General features: G+C 40.7%; 1 protein-coding gene across 3 annotated transcripts in view; it reads right to left on the minus strand.

Moving 5' to 3' along the window:
* Positions 1–24,980, minus strand: part of LOC147155499 (ATP-binding cassette sub-family D member 3-like) — a 110,279-nt gene that overhangs the window by 35,611 nt on the left and 49,688 nt on the right. For all 3 annotated transcript variants that reach the window (XR_015092042.1, XR_015092041.1, XM_086065902.1), the window contains exons 12-15: positions 15,525–15,594; positions 12,404–12,501; positions 7,660–7,751; positions 3,068–3,156 (exon numbers count right to left, since the gene is read on the minus strand). Coding sequence is in view for 1 of the 3 variants with exons in the window: in XM_086065902.1 (XP_085922028.1) it covers positions 3,068–3,156; positions 7,660–7,751; positions 12,404–12,501; positions 15,525–15,594 (349 nt within the window). In the remaining 2 variants the exon portion in view is untranslated. The remainder of the gene's footprint in view (positions 1–3,067; positions 3,157–7,659; positions 7,752–12,403; positions 12,502–15,524; positions 15,595–24,980) is intronic.

Below are 24,980 nucleotides of genomic sequence, written 5' to 3' on the forward strand. Positions count from 1 at the left end.
GCTGGACAGGGATGTCAAAGTTGATCGGTGGCACCGTACACTTGCACCGAGGAAGCCAGTTGACCACAGGCCCCGAGTGATCATTGCCAAAATGCACAACAATAGAGAAGCTGTGGACATCTTGAGAAGAGCCAGGGAGAAAGCTCCGCTGATGTAGAATGGAAAAAGGATCAGCTTTTTCCCGGACACCACCACAGGTGTTGCGAAAGCCCGAGCCTAATTCACAGATGCACGGAAAGCTTTGCGGGGGCGTCGTGACGTGCGTTTTGGATTGTTCTATCCAGCAAGATTCCAAATCACCTTCAAGAATTAAAGCCTGGAGTTTCAAGATCCCGCCAAGGCCATGACTTACATCTAGTCTACTATCCTTTCCGCGACTGAAGGGTAATCTTTAAGTACTGTGTGCTCGAAAACATACAGCCAGTCTCAGCTGGTGTGAACAATGACATATTATATTGTTTGCACAATTTGGTTTATTAGTTCCATAAGGTAGCACTAGCAAGTTTTTTTTTCTCCTAATCTGTAATTGCTTATTCAGACAGAAGAATGTTATATAATTTGCATTATTTTATTATATTTTTTTGTAGGCTGGTGTGTTGGCTTCGGGGCATACCTGCGTGAAGTTTGAATCAAAACATGATAGTCACAGCAGGGGCTCGCATGGAGTACCAACACCGGAACGTACAAGTGGACTGCGTGGACTCGATAACCATAGGAAATGCATAGATGTACAGACGTCTGGTATTATCTCCAGTTGCATGTTGTAACTCGCTGTGACATGCGCAGCCGCGCACACCGTACATGCCATGTGCAAGCCCAGAGTTGACGGTGAGCCCCCCCCCAAAAAAAGGTGCGCAATGTGTCATCGTATTTGTTTACAACATCCGTGGAATTAAGCATCTATGAGCGCTACTTTGCTATGACTGGAACTAGCTTGAATAGTAACACTACTGAAATGTAAAAGAAACTAGCTCTTGCTCGTTATAAAAGATGAAAGCTATGAAGTTTCACGCAACCTATTCATATCCTCGCGATAGCCAGTCCACATCTTTGCAATCGATGTATCTAAAGCCCCTATCAAACTGAGTCACGAACGTTGCGAAAGTTGAGTTTCGCAAGAGTTCGACAGGGTTCGGAATTGGTCGGAATATGTCGTATTTGTGTTCGGAGTTATTCGTGGCTGCCGCCATTGTCGAAACATGTTGAAAAATCTCCTTGCACTGTTTTGCCAACATTGTAAATGAGAAGCGTGAATTTATGGATACATGTGCTAATGATAGTCTGAAAATATTAGAACAAATCTCGCAGTGTTTTATACGTATAATTGTTTATGTCGTGATGGCTCGATCCCGTTTGCCTGTAGCAAAACATTACGTAAATTTATGTAAAAAAATAAAAATACACGACTGATTGTCCCCCAAATTTATGAGTACATGTCTGGAAATATTAGAACGAAACTCACAATATTTTGGATGATATTCGAAAGCGTTATGCATTATTATTATTAATATTATTTTTATTATTATAATTCCGTCGTAAATATGATCAAAAATATTGCAAGGTTTCGTTCTAATATTTTTAACCTATGATTAACACATGTCTACACATGTACTACTAAATTTGGGGGACAATCAGTCACGGTTTTCATTCATGCGACCGCAATGCATGGACCAGTGGTTGGCTGTGTCGCGCTGCAGTCACTTCTACAATTAAATGTCTTTTTTCTCTTTTTTTCTTGAAGAAAGAATACGAAACATGAGATGGAGTGATATCTAAATTTGATGACACCGTACTCATTTTTATAGCACAATTAGACCAGGAAATGAGTCCAAAATGAACAGGACCGTGTTGCTTGCACACAAACGCGTCACTGTGAAGAGTGACTGTACAAAAATGTCCAATAATTACATTGTGTAATAAAAAGGAAATGGAAAATAATAATTTTAATCTGTTGTGTGGGTCAATTTGACTCAAATTGCCGCTTTTACATCGTAAACACGTCGTAGATATGTCGCAAAATAACGGGGGCGACAACCTCATATTTTGCTAATTCAACATTCGGGAATGTTCACAGCTCAGTGGGATAGGGGCTTAACAATGCCTAATTTTGTATCGATTGAGGAGTCTGCTACCTTGTTATAGTTGTTCTTGACGAACAATAGCCAGTTGAATCATTTTTTTTTTTTGTCCAAACCTATGGTATTTGGGACATTGTGATAGTTAAATATATTATAAACCACAACAATGTGGTCACAAGAGTGATCAACCGTTTGGGATCTACTTTTCACGCTACATTATGAGCCCAAAAGAGCAGAATCTGAACATATCTAGTAAACCGTTAACATACCTGTTTTTTACTTCCTCCTATCACCATTGTTTATACTTCCTCCTGCCCCCTCGTGCATGTGAAAGTGTGTCTGATTTTCCTTTGTTATAATTTAATATAGTTTTGTTTGTTTTTTAAAAATTGTATTACTACTACTACTATTATTATTATTATTAATTGTGAAAATGTTAAAAAAAGGCTTGCACTCAAAATCGCTTAAGGTGCGCAGTCAATTATGTAGAGTAAATTTGCCTATTTAGATTGGGACTAAATAGACTCAGTTTTAGAGTAGTATTTACAATTGGAAGAGAGTAAAATAAATAAATACATATATAAATAAATAAATGTCACTCAAGGGTTGAGGAACGAACTCACGACCTTCAGCTTGGGAGACCGTATTTTCACGACTATAAAGCGCACTTTAAAGTAAAACTTTCTCAAAAATTGACAGAGGTGTGTCTTGTATGTGGATCAAGGTTCAAAATCCCGCGACACATTGTTTATATACAAGAAAGGAGGACCTGACTGAGGACAGTAATGAGAGCACAGAAGAGTCAACTTGGTGGCGAGTTCTCTGTTTTACTGTTAGTATATCCCTAGTCAGATGGCAAGCAGTGTGGGATTTTAGTTGAAAAATGCATAACGTGTACTCTTACATTAACATCAACTAATTATGTCACTTCATACCAAGAAAAAGCTGTGGCAATGAAAAAGAATATGATTGCAACAAACAAAATATACCCTTCTGTTGGGACACCATGGTGCGTTCATATTTGCCAGAATTTAAATCCGTCAGGACTTTTATCAATTCAGTGATACGAGTTGTGAATCTGTAGGGAAGGAAAAGACAACAACCACATGAGATCAGAAATAACTGAGTTGAGCAGAAGGTGTGTGTGGGTGGGTGTGTGTGTGTGTGCGCGTGTGTGTGCGCATGCGCACGTATAATTGATCAAACTATAGTGTTAAAATGGCTTGCTCTAGCATGATTGTTAATGGTTGAACAAAAATGCTTTTTTTTGGGGCCTCCTGAAAAGCAGCCATTTTGGAGGTACAGCTTAAGCTTTCAGCCCGATGCCAGCGACAGATATTATCTCTATTTTAGCTTACAGCTTCATCCCCAAAAACATAAAAAAATAAAAATAAAAACACAAAAAACCCAGGCCAGCCGAAAGACAGTCACTCCAGCGTGTCCTGGGTCATCCCCGGGACCTACTGCCGGTGGGACATGCCCAGAACACATCTCTATGGAGGTGTCCAGGAGGTATCTGAACCAGATGTCCAAGCCACCTCAGGCAGGCAACGCAATGTTATTCATGTTATTAATATTATGACTAGGCATTCTGTAATGTTAAATAGCTCGGATCAACCTACTAACTAACCTATTAACAATCAGTTTTACAAATATTAGATTACTTTCTTCAAAAGCCTTGCATGTTAATGACCTAATTTGAGACTATAACCTTATCTTGATTGGTCTTTGAGGGACGTGGTTAAAACCAGATGAGTTTGTATCCCTAAATGAGGCCTGTCCTCCAAACTTTGCGGGTTCTCATGTTGCGCGGCCTTGTAAGAAGGGCGGCGGTGTCGCCCTTATTTCCAAATCTGTAATTAATTTTAGTTCTTGCTCCGGTAACGCCTTTGAAGTTTAAACCTTACTGCTGCTTTATCTCGTGGTTATTTACCGTCCTCCTGGACCTTACTCTGGCTTTCTCTATGAATTTTCTGAACTTGTGGCTGACTTGGTAACGTACGCAGATAATATACAAATTATGGGTGACTTTAATATTCATATGAATTCCCCATTAGAACCACTTACTGCAGCATTTCAGACAATAATTGATAGTATTGGTTCCGACTGCCAGGTGGGGGTGCTGAAACAGCACAGCAAATGCCTTTGCGTTTGCGCATTCGCGGATACTTGGAATGGTAATACTTTAGATGTGGTACTAACCCGGAGTTTAGCAACCTCAAATGTAATGGTTTGCCGTATACTATGGCTATGTCTGACCATTACTTTATTAAATTTGACAATACTTTTGGTTTATTGCCATCGTCCCAACTATAACCAAAGATACAGCAGCCGTAATATTAGTTCACTTATGCGTTCTGAGTTACTACCTCTAGAAAATGAATCCTTTCCTTCTTATACTGGTTTAATAGATAATCTTACAAATATCTTTAACACTGCTTTGTTAACGACCCTTGCCATTAACTAATCCGAAAAGGCTTACTTTGTGGTTTACAGATGTAACAAATTTTATTTCATTAACAAACTTAAACAATCATGTAGGCAGCTTGAGTGCAAATGGCGTTCAACGTAACTTCAAGTCTTCCGTCAGGTGTGGTGCAATTTTATGGCTAAAATATAAAGAAGCTCTGGTTTTAGCATAAAACTAATTAATTCTCTAGAATTATTGGTCTTAATAAAAATGATTAGAGATGAGATTATGGGCTCTGTGGCTAAAACCCAGTCAAATCGCGCAATTTTTGATGTCAGACAGCTCTCATTTTAATAAAGTATCCCTTGAAAACCTTACACAACTGGTTAGTGCGGCGAAATAAACAACTGCTTGCTTGACCCGCTTTCAGGCAAACTGGTTAGACATTGTTTACCATTTTAGGATCTTCCGTTTTAAATATTATAGATTTACCACTTTCACTATCACTGGTCTTCCCATGAGCAGTCTTAAAAGTCTGCAGTTAGTACAAAATGCTGCAGCTAGAATTTTGTCGCAGACGAGAAAGTTGAATCATAGCCTGACACTAGCCAACTTGTATTGGCTTCTGGTAGACTTGAGATGCAATTTCAATTTCAAGTTTTGTTACTTATATATAAAATATTACACGGCCTATCTCGTCAACTCAATCGTACCTACCGTACGTTCTAACAAGAAACCTTCATTCGCAATACGCTGTTGTTTTGGTGATCCCAAGAGCCAAAAAGAAGTCACGGGCATTTTTGATTTGGGCTCCAGTGCTCTGGAATGCCCTACCCTTGGAGGTCAGAGCCACTACATCTGTTGAAACGTTTAAATCTCATTTTAAGACAAATTTTTAAACTCTTGCATTTGGCTAACACATGGGCCTGGTGACTGCCGCTGCTCTCTCTTTTTTACTCCCTTCTCCCCGGCTGGGAGACACTAATTGACCGAAACGAGATCTGAAGCAGACCATCACCTTGGAGTTGCTGCCATGGAGATTGCTGCACCGACAAACAGGACCGGGTTTGGATGAGGACCCACTTCCCTGACGGCAACTTCTCGCAGTGCTTCAACTTCCTAAATGGACTTTCGTACTATACTAGTTGATATTTTTAGCATCACATACTGTGTAAATTGTTACCCACTTGGCATCCATTGCTGCCTGGTCATCCTGGAAGGGGGATTACCACATTTGCGGCCCCTTCTCGAGGTTTCTTATTTTTCCCGATACTTTTTTTTTGTTTTTCTTTGCCCTCTTGTTCGATCAGGGGATTTTGTTAATATTTGTCAACTGTGGGCATGTGAAGTTCTTTGAGACTCTTTTGTGATTAAGGGCTATATAAATAAACTTGACGTGACTCAGATGGCTCCTTTCAATGTGGAGGAGCAGCGGCTCGACTCCCGGATGACTGAGCTCCTCACCCTATTTAAGGAAAAGCCGGAAGAAACTCATTTTGGCTGCTTGTGTCCGAGATCTTGTTCTTTCGGTCACAACCTACAGCTTGTCACCATAGGTGAGGGTAGGAATGTAGAACAACCGGTAAATTGAGAGTTTCGCCTTTCGGCTCAGCTCCTTCTTTACCACAATGGACAGGTACAGAGTCCACATCACAGCAGACGCTACACCGATCCGCCTGTTCTCCCGTTCCATCCTGCCCTCACTCGTGACCCCAAGATACTTGAACTTCTCCACTTGGGGCAGGATCATATAGCTTGACATGAGTCTTTCATTTAAAAGGCAAAAAAAACGTGCTCAAAATAAATTAAAAATGACAAAAAACACTATTTAAACAAAAAACGTACTTGGTAGAGCCATGGTAAAAGTCCCAGAAATAATGTCCAAAAAACATATCGATGTGAACGACAGTCAAGCGTGGCTATTGTTTACAAGTACCGCTCTATATCCACGGTTGTTATTGCTATTCAGCGTAAACCCCCTGTGATCTTGTGATCTCGCGGGTGCAGATTTCCAGACACATACAGCTCACGCAACGCACTCGGTGTGAATTGCTGTCTGTACGGCAAACCACTTCACATCTGTTACGCAGTCAGTGTGAACTCAGCGTAAGGTCACGAGCTGTGTTTCCTGACCGAAAAAACAATATCCAAGCGTCCAAAATGAGCTTCCTTCACTCTGGTGTCTCGCTATCCGGGCTCTTCCTTAGAGATAGGGTGAGAAGCTTTGTTATCCGGGAGGTGTTCAGAGTCGAGCTGTTGCCCCTCCACGTTGGGAGGAGCCAGATGAGGTGGCTAAGGCATCTGAATAGGATGACGCCTGGACGAATCCCAGGCGAGGTGTTCTGGGCCCATTCCACCAGGAGACACTATATTTTTCCCGGCTGGCCTGGGAACGACTCAGAATCCACCCAGAGGAGCTGGATGAAGTGGCTGGCTGGGGAGAAGGAAGTCTGGGCTTATCTGGTAAAGCTGCTGCCCCCGCTACTTGACCCGACCCTGGATAAGCGTAAGTCGATGGATGGATGGATGGATGTTAGCATCTTGCCAGCAAGATGAATTATTGCGGTATTTGAGTTCACAAACTCCGGAGAATACATCTTGTACCACTCTCGCTGATACGTTTGTAGCCAACCTTTTTTAGGTCGGACCAATCAGTTGGTTAGGCAGGACTAAACAAATAAGCGCCGATGGCGGGGGGAAACAAACCTAACAGACGAATGGATGCTGTAATTAATTGTGTTCTCGCAGAATTACTCACTGCTTCCTTGTCGAATTTGAACAGCAAGAGGCGTTTCATGCATTTTTATCTGGTAAAGCTGTTTGTGCCCCCCGAGGATGAGATTTTCATCCGTTGCCTTGGTTGGTCAAAACAAATGCACAGATGTTGCATCGTCCAATCAGCTCGAAGTATTGTATAGAAAGTCCCACCTTTCCCGAATGGGTCTGCCTAGGCAAGTACCAGATTGATAATGTGAAGAACTCCCTCGAGTGAATCACAATTATCAATCTGACTGGCGAGGTTACATGTATGTATGGATGGATATACACACAAACACACACAGAATATAAACAACTTACAGTATTACAAATGTATAGTTTAAAATTTTCCAAGTTATCTTACTAATTACATACCATATATGTTGTTGTTGCCTTACATAAGTAAATACTTACCCAGAGAGCCGAGTCATTTCACGACCAGCAAGAACAATCCTGCCAAGAGCCTGAGACATCCGAAGGAGCATCCTCCCACTCTGGTAATAATCCTATAGAAAATATGTCCAAAATTGTGTAAGACCAATCATTTCGAAACACATACGCATTTTGAAAGCTAATTATTTTTTATTTGGGTAATTTTCATTGGAAAATGTATGTATGTATAGATTTTATTTTGTTCAAGACGGTCTGAATAATTTAAGCAAGAATGAATAATTTAAGCAAGCATGTAAGCAAGTATCTCACAAAAGTGAGTAATACATCACATTTTTGTAAATATTTTTCCCTTTAGTTCATGGGAAAACACACAAGAGAAGACTTGCTACAATGTAATGTAGGCAATGTACAGCTTTGTATAACTATTCTAATGGCTCTTTTTTGCATTAGGTATAACGGTTGTACCGTGCCCTTATATGTGTTACCCCATACCTCCACACAATAAGAAATACATAGTTACATGAGAGAGCAGTAAATATATTTGTAATAACTAATCATAATAGTAAATACATAGATTTATGGTTTAGGATGCCCTTAATTTTCCCCAATATCCCCATACTGCGTGCCACTTTGGATCTAATATATTTAACATGTGATTTCCAGCTTAGCCTAGAGCTTCCCACTGCTTGCCACGCCCGCCCTCGCCGTGATGGCTGCCGGAGGCAGAGCCCGGCTGGGGCTGGCCTTGCTTTGAGGGTATGGAAAATGCGGGGCATCCGGCCTTTGTCGCCGATGGCGTGTAATGGCTGCATATCGATTGTGCTGTATGTATTTAGTTTTGTATATATATATATATAGATAATTTCACAACATTCATAGTGCAAGTGTGCATAGTGTGGACGGTAGTTGTTGACAGTTTTTGTATGGCTGTGGTTGACATGGAGAATGGTTTACTTGTTTTAAATTAAGCGTACTATTGAAGCAAAACAAAATGTTTTAGAAAAAGGTTGAATAAAAACAAAATAAAAAATCAACCGAAGTATTTATTTTAGTTTTCTTTACCACAGTGAATTTTCCCAATTGTGTAAAAGAGTATAGTTTGATTCCATTTTAAATTGCGCTAATCATTTACAGCTAGAATTGTTAAGACCACAGTATAGGCTTCAATTGAAGTTAAACCTTCATAACCTCCCATCCTCCCAACTGAACCTCCTGCTACTACCCTTGCCACTAGGGCTGGGTATTGCCAACAACCTCACGATACATATGTATCCCAATACATGATCTTTAAGGCGATACATATCCCAATATTTTACATAATTTACTTGCATTTTTATTATAACAGTTATATGTATATCTAAATTATATGTTTATTATGGTGGATGGATTTTTTTTTTTGTTAGCAGTTCTTCTGGTTTAACACCAAGCGCAAGCGGCATGTCTGGTCTAAATGTGCACGCACTGCAGAGCAAGGAGCATCTTTCACAGACACACCGGGAAACTTTATAAATAGGCATGGGCCGATATGAGTAAAAATATCAAAGTATTAAAATTACAACTATGTGCTTATTTGAAATATTTGGGGAAATACCAGCATTTTTTTATGTAACACATTCTATTTTGTTTTAAAACAAAATATAGAAAAATTGGTACATTTAGAAACATGTACCATGTTAAGTTTATAAGTAAATAAATGTTGATATTCTTCCTCTGTTTTAATTGTTCTTAGCAAGACACACCATCCAATAACTGGTGGGCTATTTTTAAAACAGACCTCACACTTACACTTAACTCTTTGACAGCCAAAAACGTTTAATAACGTTTAGTAAAATCAAAATGAGTTAAAGACGTTAAAAGACGTTCACTATGGTTTTTTTTTTGTTTTTTTTTTAGAAACGGGTGGAGGAAAGCCTTGGCCAGCTGTGCTGAAAGTATCAAGCAGATCGAGTTAGTATAATGACTAGTTTTGGGCACTAGATGGCAGCGATGACTCTTTGGACAAGATCGGGTAGGAGTCAGTAGAAGACGTGAGGCGGAGCTAGAGTGTTGAGGGGAGAATGGCTGAGGAAGCAAAAATGGCGACCAGTTGCAAGCAGCTTACGCTTGAGCATTTTTTTCAAAGACGAAAAGCATCGACCAATGCTGAAGAGCACATTGATGATGATGATGGTGACTCCGAGGTTGACGCCGAAGTTGGAAGCGTTGACGCGGCGGCTTCGATCGGGTCGTAAAGCCTCACCGGCTAGCGATGCTAACGGCGGAAAACGTGGTGCACAACCGAGCACTTCTGCACATGCGGACGTTCAATCGGACGATGAAGAGTACCCCGAGTCCAATGCATATTCATCGGAGGAGTGGGTACAGTCTGATCACGGTGAAGACACTGGTTCTGGACTACGATGCCACCATGAATGGAGTGGATAAGATGGATCAGAACATCTCTTACCATCCGGCATAGGAACTGAAGGACATGAGGAAGCCAGACGTAACACCAGGTCACCGTATCATGATCCTGAGAGTAGACTTGATGACAACATGGCCAAACACACACTGCAGTATATACCTGCTACTCCCCGGAAAAAAAAAGCAGGCAAGAAAGTGCACGCGAAGGGGCAATCGCGGTGAAACTAATCTGTGGTGCAAATCCTGCTGCGTCCCCTTGCTCGCAGGGGAGTTTTACACAATATACCACACAAAAAGAAAAACTGTGTAGTTGAAACATCCACACAATTGTAAATAGTACCACAGTTGCACACATTTGTAAATAGTTTCCCAAATTGTTTTGTCAAATTGTTACACTGTTGAATGTAAATAAACGTATGTTGCTATCAAAAAACACTTTTTCATTGTTGGTGGTAGTGTTTTACAGAAGTAAAGCACTTTTTAGGTGTTTGTGGCATCATTCATGGCAAAAAAAAGGTGTCAAATTCACTAGAGTGCATGAAATAATATCGTTTCACAAAAAGCTTGATTTCTCCGTATTTTGGTCCAAAACAGAGCATTTGGGTGAAACTAACCTATTTTCTATTGTTGATTACTGAAAAACGGAATAAAGTAGAAACTAACTTTTTTTTTCTGATGAAAGATGAGAGTTCAATCTTTCATTTGGTAGTATGTGTTTCCATAGTCCAAACACAAAATTTTCTGTGGACCTTGAAAGATCAGTCAAAATGCTTAAATCAGCTGGCTTATATCCTCTTTTCTGAAAATGCTTGGCAGTCAAAGAGTTAAAATAAAATAAGTAGGCTACAATGCAAACTAAACACTAGTGATGCACCGAATATTCGACCACAGAAAAATTTCGGCCAAAATATAATTAAACCCGAAAGAATGTGGCCGAAATAGGATGTTGTGGTGACGCAAGCAAAAAAAACGCTGCAAGCAAGCGTCTGTTTGATTTAAACAGCGAACGCAGGGGTGAGTGTCCGTCTTTTCTTCTCGCTGGCTTTTCACCGTGTGCACCGGTGGGTCGCAGCGCACACCGGAGGAGAGGGGCGTCGCTTGGTGCACAACATTTAAGTGGGTCGAGAAAAGACAGCACTGCCATGTACTGCAATACAGGTGAGCCACTCTTTCTCCCGCAGCGCCTTCCCCTTTTCTTTTCTTTTTAATTGTATTTTTTATTTTTTTTTAAAAGAGCCCCTCGAACGCTTCCATTTTTTTCAGCGGCATCTCGGTGGCCGTGCTAAATACTTTAGCTAATGCTAGCACTATTGCTATCAACAGTTTTAAACACGGAAACACTTATAGCTATCGCCGGGTGGCGGCAGACCTGTATAGGATGCTGTTTGCAGTCTGTTCCCGAAGCCGATTAGCTGGTACGAACAAATGTATTTATTTATTTAGAAAATTTGGTGAATATGCGGATTTTAAGTGCGCCGCACCTTGTCACGCCGCACACATCCGTGCCCGCCTGTGCGAACAACATTGGCTATAAAGTGCAATTGCACCGCCAGAAAATCCTCAACCCTCGTTTGGTGTTTAATGTACCAGCCAAAATGTCTGCGGGCTGGGCACATTTCAATTGATATTGTGCTTTGTTAAAATGCCAGTGCTAAATAAATATTTTATAATAATATTATAATTTTAATTAAATATAATAAATACATTGATAGTAAAAATTGGCATAATTTGTTTTCGGCGTCAACCAGTTCAGGGTGTACCCCGCCTAGTGCCGAAGCCAGCTTGTGAGGACAAGCGGTTAAGAAAATGGATGGATGGATGGATGTTTTCGGCGTTTCGGTTTTCAGCCAAGCATTTTTTCATTTTCGGTTTTTCAATTTTGGCCAAAAATTTGTATTTTGGTGCATCCCTACTAAACACCCAAGGCACCCATGTCCTTTTTTGTCTGCTCCCCCACTCCGCTGCACTCATGCGACACGTGGACTAATTGAAGTCAATGGACTTCTAAGACGCTGCTTGTTAAGTACGATGCGCCCTTGTCTCTTCTTCCCCCCCTCACCTGCTGCTTAGTGCTTAACAGTAACTTCAGAGGCTGCTGTTCCTGTGCAAGCAACCTTACTTTAAATGCCTATTTAAAATTAATGAGCAATATCGATTCTGACGCCTGTGTATTGATACATGTATTGTAATTAGGCCTGCAACGATGTATATCAATTCCTGTAGCACACCCATACTTTCCACCCCAGTTAAAACAGTCTAGAAACGCCACTGTCCACCAGTAACTCCAATAATTGTAAATACAATTAGGGAAAGGGCAGTATATGCATTTTGGCTGTGTATGAGCGTTAGTGCTATTGCTTACCTCCAGTAGCTCAGACTGTGTGCTGGACTGATGTCGCGGGTGGGACAAGTTTAAGAATGGCCTGCTAACCACCAGGTATCCCACAACAGTGGCAATGTCTGCAATAGATAGACACACACACGCGTTTGTTTTACTATCTTTGTGGGGCCATCTCATTGACATAATGCATTTCCTAGCCCCTTCCCCTAACTCCAACCATCAAAAATGATTGCCTACCCCTATTCCTTACCCTAACAACCTCAACCATAACCCAATTCAAACATAAACTCTAAAACCAAGTATTGACCCTCAAAAAGAGGTCTTAACTTGTGGGGGCCAGTAAAAGTGCCCCACATGGACGGCTGTGTAAAATCCCAGAATGTTGGCCCCACTATGTAACAAAAACAACACCACACACATACACACACACACACACTTATACAATTGTGACGACATCCATAGATATAATGCATTTCCTAGCCCTTTCACCTAACCCCAACCATCAAAAAGTATTGCCTACCCCCATTCCTTATCCTTACCTCAACCCAATTCAAACCCAAACTCTTCACAAAAATGTCCTCAATATGTTGGTTCAAGACGTATTTTGGTCCTCACAATGTCGTATGTACAAGTACACACGCACGCACGCACGCACACACACACACACAAATAACACCAAACATAAGCGTACTGTGAGGGTCATACTCTGGACAGTTTTTGCCCTCATTTTTTAATGTTGACAATTAGTCGTGGTGTAGCTACGTTCGGGAAAACAAGTTAAACAAAGTGTGTTTGCATTTAATATTTAATATCCCAAATATTTATTTGAGAAACAAAAATATAACGTTAATCGAAAAAAAATTAAGAAAAATTGTAATTAAAAAAAAAACCACACATACAACAACAACAAAACAGCTGTTAGAAATGACACTCTTAATTTGAATGATGACGATACGAGGCTGAGAAATCCAATTTGACCGGGAGGCTTAGGAGCGCATTGCTGCCTGGTGGCTGGCGCCTGCCCGACAAGCTGGTCGGCAGTCGTGTAATATGAACAAGCTGGAAATGGAAAGAAATCGGGCCTGATTTCCGATCACATGATCGGATCATCCCTAAACCACTACACCACTCTTTCAGTTAGGTTCAGCAGCGCAAAAGTTCTACTTCTAGTTTACACAAGTGTCAGTCAATACCTTTTCTGGGATTTTAAGACGGCCAATAGTCATTGCACTTTGGCATTGCAAATGCAAAAGATAATGCAAAAAGATAATTGATTGCTTTGAATTCATTTGGACAGAATGTTTACTGATAAAGTCTTTTGTCACTATCCCGTGGAGGTCTCAGAGAAAGTGGGCGTGCGTTTAGTCCGCACAGGCAGGGGTGGTTCTGCACTTAATGACGTCACAAAGTGAGTACCCACTCCTTTTCTCAGGTCAAGAGGCGCTGGTGCTTGGAGAGCAGGGGCGAATGGAGGAAAACACCACTTCTGTGATGTTTTTGGTGAGGAATTAGCATTTTAACATGGCAAAAAGCTCCAAAAAGTAAACTTTTTATGTTCCTATTACTTTAATGGGAAAATACTTGCGTTGAGTTCAATGCCACCATCCAGTGCTGGTATCTCAAGATTGTCAAAGCCAAAGTACCGCTCGAATGACAGCCTATAAAGGGAGTCCTCAAGTTACGCGGAGTTCCGTTCTCCGAATTTCGACTTAAGTCAGATTTCCCTGTTAAAGTCGCTACTTACATTAAAATACTTTGTACAGTTTTTAAAAACATATTCGCGACCCGGAAGACGCCGGAACCTATATTTCGTGTTTCCGCACGGGCATTCATTGCTGACGGACGGCGGAGCGGAGCTAATTCAAGCTTAAATATGGAAATGTGACGCGCCTGATGGCGATCCGATAGTCTTATGGACGTCCGTTTATGGAGGTAACAACACAACTTTAAATAACTTTAAAATGACGTGATTACTGTGGGAAATTAACGAAAAAGAAGGTGCTATTGACGAGGCACGGGCGCCGTAAAGTCGAAACGACTAGGTTGCGTGCGATGTAGCTCGAGGACTCCCTGTATTTTAAAAAATTCCTAAGTTGGGTCACTGGCATCTCTAGGCTGTAAAATATTTGGTTCCTAAAAGAATACGTTAGAAAAACATACACTAACTTCTCTTGGCTTTAGGTCCTTCCACCTGCCTCCCTCGCCCTCTGCCTTAACGCTTGGTTTTCTTCAAACTTCCTCAAATTAAACCGCTCCAAAACTGAGATTCTACTTGTTCACACCCCATCGACTTTCACCAAACTGAAGTTTTTCTATCTCCATCAACAATACACCCAATTCCTCCCTCCCCTCAGCTTAAGAGTCTGGGTGTCATCCTTGACAGTACACTTTTTTTCCCACTCACATATCAACAACATTTGTCGCTCAACTTATTTCCATCTACGCAACATCTCTCGCCTCCGCCCATCTCACCACTGCCATTCTTGTTCAGTTACCTCCCGCATTGATTATTGTAATTCACTCCTGTATGGCCTCCCCCAAAAATCCCTTCAACTCCTCCAAAATTCAGCAGCACATGCCATTACACGCACCTCAACCTCCCACCACATCACTCCCATCCTTCAACAACTCCAATGGCTCCCCATTAAAAAAAGAATTCACTATAAACGACTTCTTCTTCTTACTTACAAAGCGCTACATAACCTTGCTCCACATTACATATCTGATCTCATTCACATTGCAACTCCTGCTCGTTCACTCCGCTCCTCATCCACCCTCCAACTCCATGTTCCTCATGTTCGCCTCGCCAGTATGGGATGCAGAGCCTTCAGTCACTCTACTCCCAAGCTCTGAAACTCCCTCCCTCCTGACCTTCGTACCACCAACTCCCTCCCACTCTTCAAAACTAAATTTAAAACCTACCTGTTCAGGCTGTTTTAATCCACCCATCGAGAACTAAACCTTTTAACATTACATTTCTCACTTACACCTCGTTTTATTGATTTTATTTGGTTTTGTGTTTTTTACCGTTTTGTACAGCAACCTTGAGTGACCTGAACGGTGCTTCAAATATTGTATGTCTATTATGTATTATTATTATTATTATTACTATTACTTCAAAGTAAGAAATACTTCCACTTACATTTGGCAATTATGCTGTCCACAAAGCCCATTGTAAAACGAAAGAAGATGAAGTTATGTAGATGGTCAACCTGAAAGATAAATGTGAAAAAATAGGACTTAGTTAGAATTTAGGATATTTGCTTTTGTGAGTCAGTGAGTCAAAAGACATGGGCATTTGTCAATGTTCTGTCAATCATCATTCCGTTACCGAAATGGGACGTCCGTCATTGACGGATTGCCAAATTTATTGACAGATTGACGATTACATTGAAGAACAGAAGCCCCCTTCAGTCAATGCTTAGTTCGTAAATTTTTAGATGTTTGCCGTCAATCGTCAACAAAAAGGGTGTCCATCATTGACGGAAGGTAGACGGAATACCCACCTGTGCATATCATATTATTATTCTTATAATACACCATAATCAAATGTGCAATACACTTGTCACAATACCATACCTACCTGACAACGTGCAATTTCTGGAGAAATTGTGTGTAAAAGCTGAAGGATAATAAAAACTGAAGGATAATATCTGAATGGATGTGGAATGCTTTATTATAACAATGTCAATTGTCATTGGATATAGTGGGTGTTAAACAACTAGACAATGACTATTTCTGAAATTGAAGTTTGAGGTGGCCCAAGCGGGATTTCAACCCAAGTACGCCACTTACCAGTCTTTTGCATTATCCACTGGACCATTGTTGCCTTGGGAAAATCTGTGATATTGTATGTAATTATATTGAATAATAATAAATCCTGTCTCATTCACGGCCACATCCTGGACAAATGCCTGGATCTGTTTTGTCTGACTGAAACCTGGCAACAAACAGATGTCTTTTCTTCTTTAAATGAGACCCGTCTTCCAGGATACTACTACATTCACAAAGCTCGCAGCACAGCCCATAGTGGTGGGCTGGCTTCTATATACCGCAGCCACCTGGAATTGTCCCCTCCCAAAACAGCCTCCTTGGGGTCTCTATTTTCATTTCCCAGCAGCACAAAGGTAAAAAAAAATAATAGAATTGTATGAAAAATAGCAATTATTAGACACTATGCATCATAACTAGGGGGAGTGTTTTTAGCCTAGCTGCTGGCTAGCGCCATGTCTTGGCCATCTGTTTAATATAAAACAATCCGGATTTATTCGTCTCAAACATCATTCACAAATGGTTCATATAAATGTTGTGAGGATAAGCGGTTGTGATAATGGACGGACATTGCTACCAAATAAAGTCGAAATACACTTTCAGCACGAAAGTGAACAGAACAGTCAGCCTACCTTGGGGCAGAAGTATGTTGTCGTCTGTCGGGATACCGGGCGAATTGTAATCCAAACAAACAGAGATAATCTTCAATTCCGGGATCTCTTTTCTAATTAATCGATTTCTACTTTTAATTCAAACTACTACATCCCCACACTAATGAACAATGATTATAGGGGCGTCAAAAATGACCCGTCTGCCGTACTTGGGGTGGTGGAACAAATCCAAAACAAAGCAAAACTAAAACTGTTAAACCATCACATTTTAATTTTCAAGTGACCAAAAACATTTGTGATATAACATCCATCATAAATTATCAATAAAGTACTTATCAAAGGCCGCATCAAATGGTAAATAATCTTTTAATTTACATAGAATTATTAAATTTAATTTCCCACTGTGGTAATATGACATAATTTAAGCAAGAAAATACCACAAGGAGCAACAATAAAATAACCAAACTTTGGCTGATGCCTCAGAAGATGGATTGTAAGCTTAATGGGATTTTCAAAGTTGAGGCTGATTTCATCTGTTGAGACTTCCTAAAGTTTTAAATGGTTCAAATCTTGGACGACGGCCTTGCCTGCTATTGGAATTGACTTTCCACTGACAGTTGCTGATAATTTCAGGTTGATAGGTTGGTTTTTCCTAAGGTACTGGTTGCTATGGACATTTGAAAGATGCAAGTACCAAAACTTTAAAACAGTTTTTTCTCAAAACCAGGGGTTTCTCCCTTCCAACATCAAAATTGCCGTAACTTAGTCATTTTTTTAGGTACGTCTAAGTCGTCCATGTATTATATATCATTTTAAAGGGAATTAAGTGTAGAATTTGAATATATGAATATCTCAATTGCGATTTTTTTTGGCAAAGCCGGTCACATATTGATGTGGACAATCATTCCAGTGCCACTGCAGCAGAATTTCTCCTCACTCTGGACAGCCTTAAATAGCACATTGATGTCCCCACACACACCAAAGGCCACACTCTCAACTTGGTCATCACTGACTCGACGCCTATTAACAATTTGTGCTTATACGATCTGGGTATATCTGACCATTAGGTTATCTCTACGAAGGTTCCACTTCCGCCTCCCCACAGCAAGCCCAAACGGCAAATCTGTCCGACACGACTATTACGTACTTTCAGCGCATGCACGAGAAGTAATTCCCCTCTGTACCATCGGCGGCGGTTGTCATTATTCCTTTTTTTTCCTTTTTTTTTCGGCGGTTGTCATTATTCCTAAAGGCAATCGGCAACCTCTTTACGGGGGCGGGATATAAAAACATAAACAACTCATACGAGTGTTGACAGCGGTGCGGGGTAAACGTGGCGGCCAGCTGGTGCAGCGAAAACGGCCGCTAGAACAAGCTTCGTCCCCTTCTCGTTCCTGAGCGCATGGATGTTCTCTGTTGTGGCGTATCCTGGACTCTGTCGACTCCTAGCTGCTACCGATCGTCGGTTCACCCGAAAAGAGAGTAATTTATACAGTGATCAGACGGCGCATGCTCCCGCGTCGGATTGGTGTATCTTGGCCTTTACAGCTGACCTCCAGGATTTCCTCACCACAGGCACCTCATAGGTTAGTGAAACTGTGGATTTTTACAATCATACCTTTGGCAGCATCCTGGATGTCCATGCACCCATCAAAGTCAGGACAGTTTTTTTCTCCTATTTGGCCCCTGGTTCACCTGTGGGCTGCAGAAATGAAGGCAGCTGGGCGTGTCCTTGACCGACGTTTCTTACATACTGGGCTGGCCGTCCACAGGCAAGCATACCGGGACCATCAAAGGGCATACTTGAAGTTGAATCAAAGTTCTACTCTGACATTATTCAAAACAGCCCCAGTAACTCTTAGCAGCTTTTTACTACTAGAAATCATCTCCTCAAACCCCAGAACTCCCCCTCCAAGGTCAATAGAGTTCTTATGGACTACTTTAAGTCAAACATCAACAGCATCCGTTCTGCATGTGTTGGATCTACTGCTTTGATTCCTACTGCTGACCCACAGTCTGGGATCTCTTGCCTGCTATGTACCTTCCAAGATACCTCAGTTCAAGAGGTTGAGGGCATCGTTCGAGGGATGAAACCCTCAACCTGTTCACTTGACCCTTTTCCCACAGCCCTGGCGAAAGCACATGTTTCTTCCATCAGCCCTTTGATCAGCACAGCAATAAACCAATCACTTTGCAATGGTTACATTCCACCTGCTCTCAAAACAGCTATTCTCCACCTTCCCATAAAAAATAAAATAATAATAATAATAATCATCACTTCTTTCCAACTTCAGACCCATATCTAACCTATCCTTCCTCTCCAAGGTCCTTGAAAAGGTTGTTGCTGCCCACCTCGAGGACCATCTCAAACACAACCTATTTGAAAAGTTCCAGACTGGTTTCCCGCTCACAGTACTGAAACCGCCCTGGTCAGAGTCACTAATGACCTGCTAATGGCAGCTGACTCTGGCTGACCATCCCACCTCCTTGTCGATTTGTCTGCTGCATTTGACACCGTTGACCACGGCATTCTCCTCTACAGAGTTCAACACACCTTTGGACTCAGTAACACGACCTTAACCTGGCTTACATCATACCTTACTGATAGAACAGAGTTTGTTTCCCTGGGAGCCTCAAAATCAAGAAACCACACAGTCACTTGTAGGGTCCAACAGGGGTCCGTACTGGGCCCTACTATTTTCAATATGTAGCCTATCTGATCTCCCTTGACCAAATCATTAGCCAGTTTGGCATTTCCCATCACTGCTATGCTGATGACACGCAATTTTATATTAAAACAGACACACACCCCTCATCATCACCTTCTTCCTCACTCTCTGCACTTACCACTTGCCTGGAGGAGATAGAGGCGTGGATGAAACATAACTTCCTACAACTCAACAGCTCAAAAACCAAAGCAGTCTTAATTGGTATCCCCACACCAAATTCGCACTTCCAATATAACTACCAGAGTTGGGCGATAATACGGTATCCCGGGGTGTCCAAAAATGGCAACGGTGTCACTTTCAATAACGTCATTAAAAAAATGATTATAATAATGCAGCGCATAATGACCTATTATGATATTAAACATATTATATATTTTGATAACACAACATTTGTAGTTGTGTTCTCAAATTAGTAATACTATAACAGTTAATATTACTATAACAGTTTAAAACTAGAAAAATTCCCGCGGAAATTTTGAATGGGCCTGCTAACTCTTGCAACTCTTTTCAATGAGCTGAACAGTTTAAAATTTCAACCGTTGAAATCGCTCAAGAAATGTGCAAGTTAACCATAATCAAGATCAAATAAAGTATCTTATTGTCCCTTTAAGAAATATGCACATTCACGCACACACATTTGATTTTAACCAACATTTCAATGAGCTGAACAGTTTAAAATTCAAACCATTGAAATCGGTCAAGAAATGTGGAATCTACCATAATTAACAGTATCTCACTGCCCCTTTAGAAAACATGCACATTCACGCACACACATTTGATTTTAAGTTGTGAGGAGACGTCACGCACCAACACTCCCATTGATTTGTATAGGATTACGCTCACCTCAAACAAAAGCCTCTCGCGACTTAACGGTTGAAGATGCAGATTCCAGAAATGGCTTGTTAGAACGGCAAGGGTTTGGGGAACGCGAGCATGTTCTCAGTTTTTTAATCGGATGAAAAATGACCAAATGAGAGCAGGTTGAAAACTTATGATTGATCGAAAATGAAGAGGGAAAAACGGCGAAAATTACATTGAAAAGAGATCAAAATAGTGCGACTTCTCCTCGCTTAAAGTGAAAATAAAGGTACTAAATGACACCGTAGCCAAATAAAACTTAGTTCTTCAGAAAGCAGAGGCTTGTGGCTACAAAATGTGCGAATTTGATGTCTAGTGAGCAAAGATTGTGGCCATGGTGACGAGTTGAAGTGAAACTTTTGGAAATATATTTTTTGGTTCCCAGCACTCAGACCTTAATTAGTCACGCTCTAACTGATGCAAGAAAGGCGACTTTCACCCCTTTGCTCACTGTCTTTGAACCCGCACAGGGGGGAGAGCTTTCATTCCTTAAATTTTTTTTTGACACTGAGCTAAAGATGACAAAAATTCCAACAAAATGAGCAAATTTTCATATCGGTCGGTTAACGTATGCGCGCGCAGCGTGTCTTTGAAAAAGGTGCTTGATTGGAGTTGATCTCTTTTGGATTCCCATTCATTCCTATGGGACTTTATTTGGGAGTTTTTTGGGAATAGCGTCGCCATGGTAACTGGGAATTCTTAGAAAAATAATGCCGCACCGAGTCAGATCGAGCCGCATCGTTTGATACCTCATTTGTCCCGGTGCGATCTACGGTACGGGCCGCATTTTAGCAGAAAAAACGCGGAAGATTAAAAAATAATAAAAAGAAAAAAAATAAACCCCTTTTCTAGGATAGTAATATGTGCCTGCTTGCTCCGCTTAGCAGGCCCATAATTAATAGTAAGCTGTTATTCATGTGACAGTCACATGACCGCTCAGACGGAGCAGGGCAAAAATGACCAGTAGGCACAGGTCGGTTAAGCGGTCCCCTAAAAAGAAAAGAAAAATGCAACTGCTACAATTTGGCAGCAAATGTCGATGACGTCTGTATGAAAAATCTGCATGAGGACTGTAACGGTGTAAGATGGAATATACTTCGTATCTCCAGACCCATCTGAGGATCGATATCCCCCGCTCACTGTTGCAAAGAGATGAGCTTGTCGTCAAGTCCACAATATGTTTACCAACTATTGGTACTATTAAGTCCATATGACCTACAGAAACACACCACAAAGCGCTTTTATTTATATAAAAAATCAGTAAGTGATTTTGTTTTTCGTCCATGACACACATCAATCCAAGACCGCGGCACGCAGGTGAGTAGGCTATCTGTGTGTGCTCTCGGGTGGGGGCTGCGTGCGCATGTTTGTTGTTCGCGTAGATGTTGAGTGTGCGCCCACAGCGGGGTACCCCGGGTCCAGTCCAGTAAACCGAGAAACACTTTGTAAGTGTGTAGGAACACTAGAAGTTTGTGCGCGTTCGCGGGGAACAATGTATGCTACGATAATGTTATCTGAACTTGGCTCTGCGGTATAAAAGGAGCGCGTGCACGTCAGCTGCACACTTAAGCCAAAGACGTGCCGTCATGGAGTGACAGACATTCAAATGCACTCGGTCACACAAAAGATTATTACAAATGCAACCGGAGCACACAGTGAACAGATCTGTGACCATTAACTTCTAGACAGATTGGCAGTCTTACAAAATAAATAAATGAATAAATAAAAAAGTCTAAAATTAGATACGGTATTACTGTATACCCTGGTGAAATGTGGAGACGGTAAAACGGTGTCAAAATTTGAATACAGCCCAACCCTAATAACTACTGTCACTTTCTCCGGCTAGACGATTAATCACTCTCCACTGAGGCGTGAGGTTTGACCCTCATCTTACTTTTGAGGCCCACATAAAAAAAAACTTTCCAAGATTGCCTTTCACCACCTGAGAAATATTTAAAAATTCCGACCTTCTCTCACCCTTCCTGACACAAAATAACTCGTCCATGCCTCTGTCTCCTCCACACTGGATTACTGCAAGGCACTGCTCATCGGGATCCCGAGCAAATCCATCCAGAAGCTGCAGTACCTTCAGAACAGTGCTGCTAGGATCATGATGAGAGTCCGGAAACATGAACATATCACCCCCATCCTACGCTCCCGACACTGGCTTGCCATCTCAGCGAGAATTGAATGGCAATACTCCCCTTCCTATATCTGTCAGAGCTTCTTGCCCCCAATTACCTCAACACGACCCCTTTGCACGACCTCTAATACCTACCCGTCTACTCCCACCCAGGACCAAGACCTGTACAATGGGGGACCGGGCCTTCTGCTCTGCTGCTCCACATCTGTGAAACTCTCTTCGGTACAACCTCAGATTATCGATAGTTTTAAAAATTAACTTAAAACCTTTCTTTTTAAAATACATTTTAATTTATACATTTGTTTTATGTTTCTGCGAATTTTACCGAGATTTTTTTGTTTTAACATTTTTATTATTGTAGCACTTTGAGATATCTTGTAGATGTAAAGTGTGTTACAAATACAATGTATTATTATTATTATTATTATTATTATGTTGAAAATTGTCATATACTGAAAGCTAACGTTTAAGCTGAATGGGGCTATTATGCATTTAATCATTTCGCATAATGGCCATGTACAAATTTGCAATGTACAGTCGGAAGTGCGATTCGAACCCACGACCTCCTGGTTACTGGACAATGCACTTTAACAACTCACCGCATCAGTATCAAACAGTGTGTGTGGAAAGTTGGACTTAGAAAAAGTTGAATGGCTGTCCCATTTAAAATTAATGGTGAAAATTTGATATTAAACAAATTGTGTGAAAACTGTAAGTAATAAAGAAATTAATACCCAAGGTGGCGTGACATTGAAATTTAAACGGTGTAAATCGGATGTATTATGTGGCAGTTTTAGCGTCTTAAAAAAGCGAGCAGAATAAAATGCTTTAAGTATAAAAACAAAGGATTGAAATAACATAAGAGTGAAGCATTCACACAATAATAATATGAAAGAATCCGAATAATATAAGTGTGAATGCTTTCGATTAATAAAACGATTACTCACTGATTTTCACTTAATATTTTTTCAACTACTAAAATAATCTTTTGAAAATCGTGTAATTCAAGCCTCTTGTATTTTCATTCTTAATTTTCAGGCTTAAGCATTACATTACCCACTATTAGGGGTGTGCTAAAAAAAAAATTGATACGGCAATACATCGTTGCGGCCTCATTACAATTAACGTATCGATATACAGGCGTCAGAATCGATATTGCTCATTAACTTTAAATAGGCAGTTAAAGCAAAGTTGCTTGTGCAGGAACAGCAGTAGCAGCCTCTGAAGTTTCTCTCATGCACTAACAGCAGGTGCGGGGAGTGGAGGGTTTGCATTGTACTTAAGAAGCAGTCTTTGAAGTCAATTGCGTTCAATTAGACCACGTGTTGCATAAGCGCAGCGGGGGAGTGCCTTGAGTGCTTGTAGTTTGCATTGTAGCCTACTTATTAAAAAAAAAAAGTGTACGCGTGAAGTCTGTTTTAAAAATAGCCCATCAGTGATTGGATGCTGTGTCTTGCTAAGAGGAAGAATAAACATTTATTTACTTATAAACTTAACATGGTAGATGATTCTAAATGTACCATGTTTTCTATATTTATAGAATGTGTTTCATGAAAAAATACTGTTTCCCCAATTATTTCAAATAAGCACATTCTGAAAGCTGCTCCTTGCTCTGCAATGCATGCCGCTTGGTGGTAAACCAGAAGCGCTCCTAACAAAAATGTTTTACCATCCAACATAATAAACATATAATTTAGGTATACATATAACTGTTACAATAAAAATGAAAGTACATTAATGTAAAATATTGGGATATATACCCCCAGAAAATCACGTTTGGGATACATATGTATCGCGATGCGTATAGTATCATGACTACTGTATAATGATACGTATCGTATCGTGAGGTTGTTGGCAATACCCAGCCCTACCCACTATATATCATACTTATTGTATTTTGTCTGGGGACTTAGTGGGCTAACCTGGGATCTCAGGGATTGTTTTTTGTGTTATGTCATGAAGAAATGTGTGTTGGTATGACAAAAAAAAGTTATATTTATCCTTATATAATGCGGAAAGGAGAATTCCTCGAATCCTTGACAACCCAGCATTAAATATTACTTAAAATGACAGAGAAATTAAATTGGTTAGAAAGTAAAATAAGTAGATACTAAATAGAAACTAAAAACATATATTGGGTGCTCTTTTGCATTTTGGGTTCTTCGGAGCAGTGTGGTGCCGTGCATCCATGGTGTACATGCTTACAATGAGAACAGAAGAATGTTGTGATTGAATTCTATTAAAATAAAATAAAAATTACAGACAGAGAAGAATTTGTGTCTTTGCGGAGTGTTATCTTATCTGTGGGTATGTGTTTCCACAGCATTTGTGTGTGAATATTAGTTATTTGAAGGAACAAGAAGAAGACAACTGGTTTGACCGGATAGCTGACTGTGACAGCTGAAGTGGAATGGCCCTTGTTGATGCCAGGCTACTTAAAAGCGCGGCTGCAAAAGATGCTCGCTATAGGAAATAGTCGGGCAAAA

This window comes from Leptonotus elevatus, chromosome 21, assembly GCF_054856555.1.
Source record: "Leptonotus elevatus isolate MCC_2025b chromosome 21, RoL_Lele_1.0, whole genome shotgun sequence".
In the NCBI taxonomy this organism is placed as follows: Eukaryota; Metazoa; Chordata; class Actinopteri; order Syngnathiformes; family Syngnathidae; genus Leptonotus; species Leptonotus elevatus.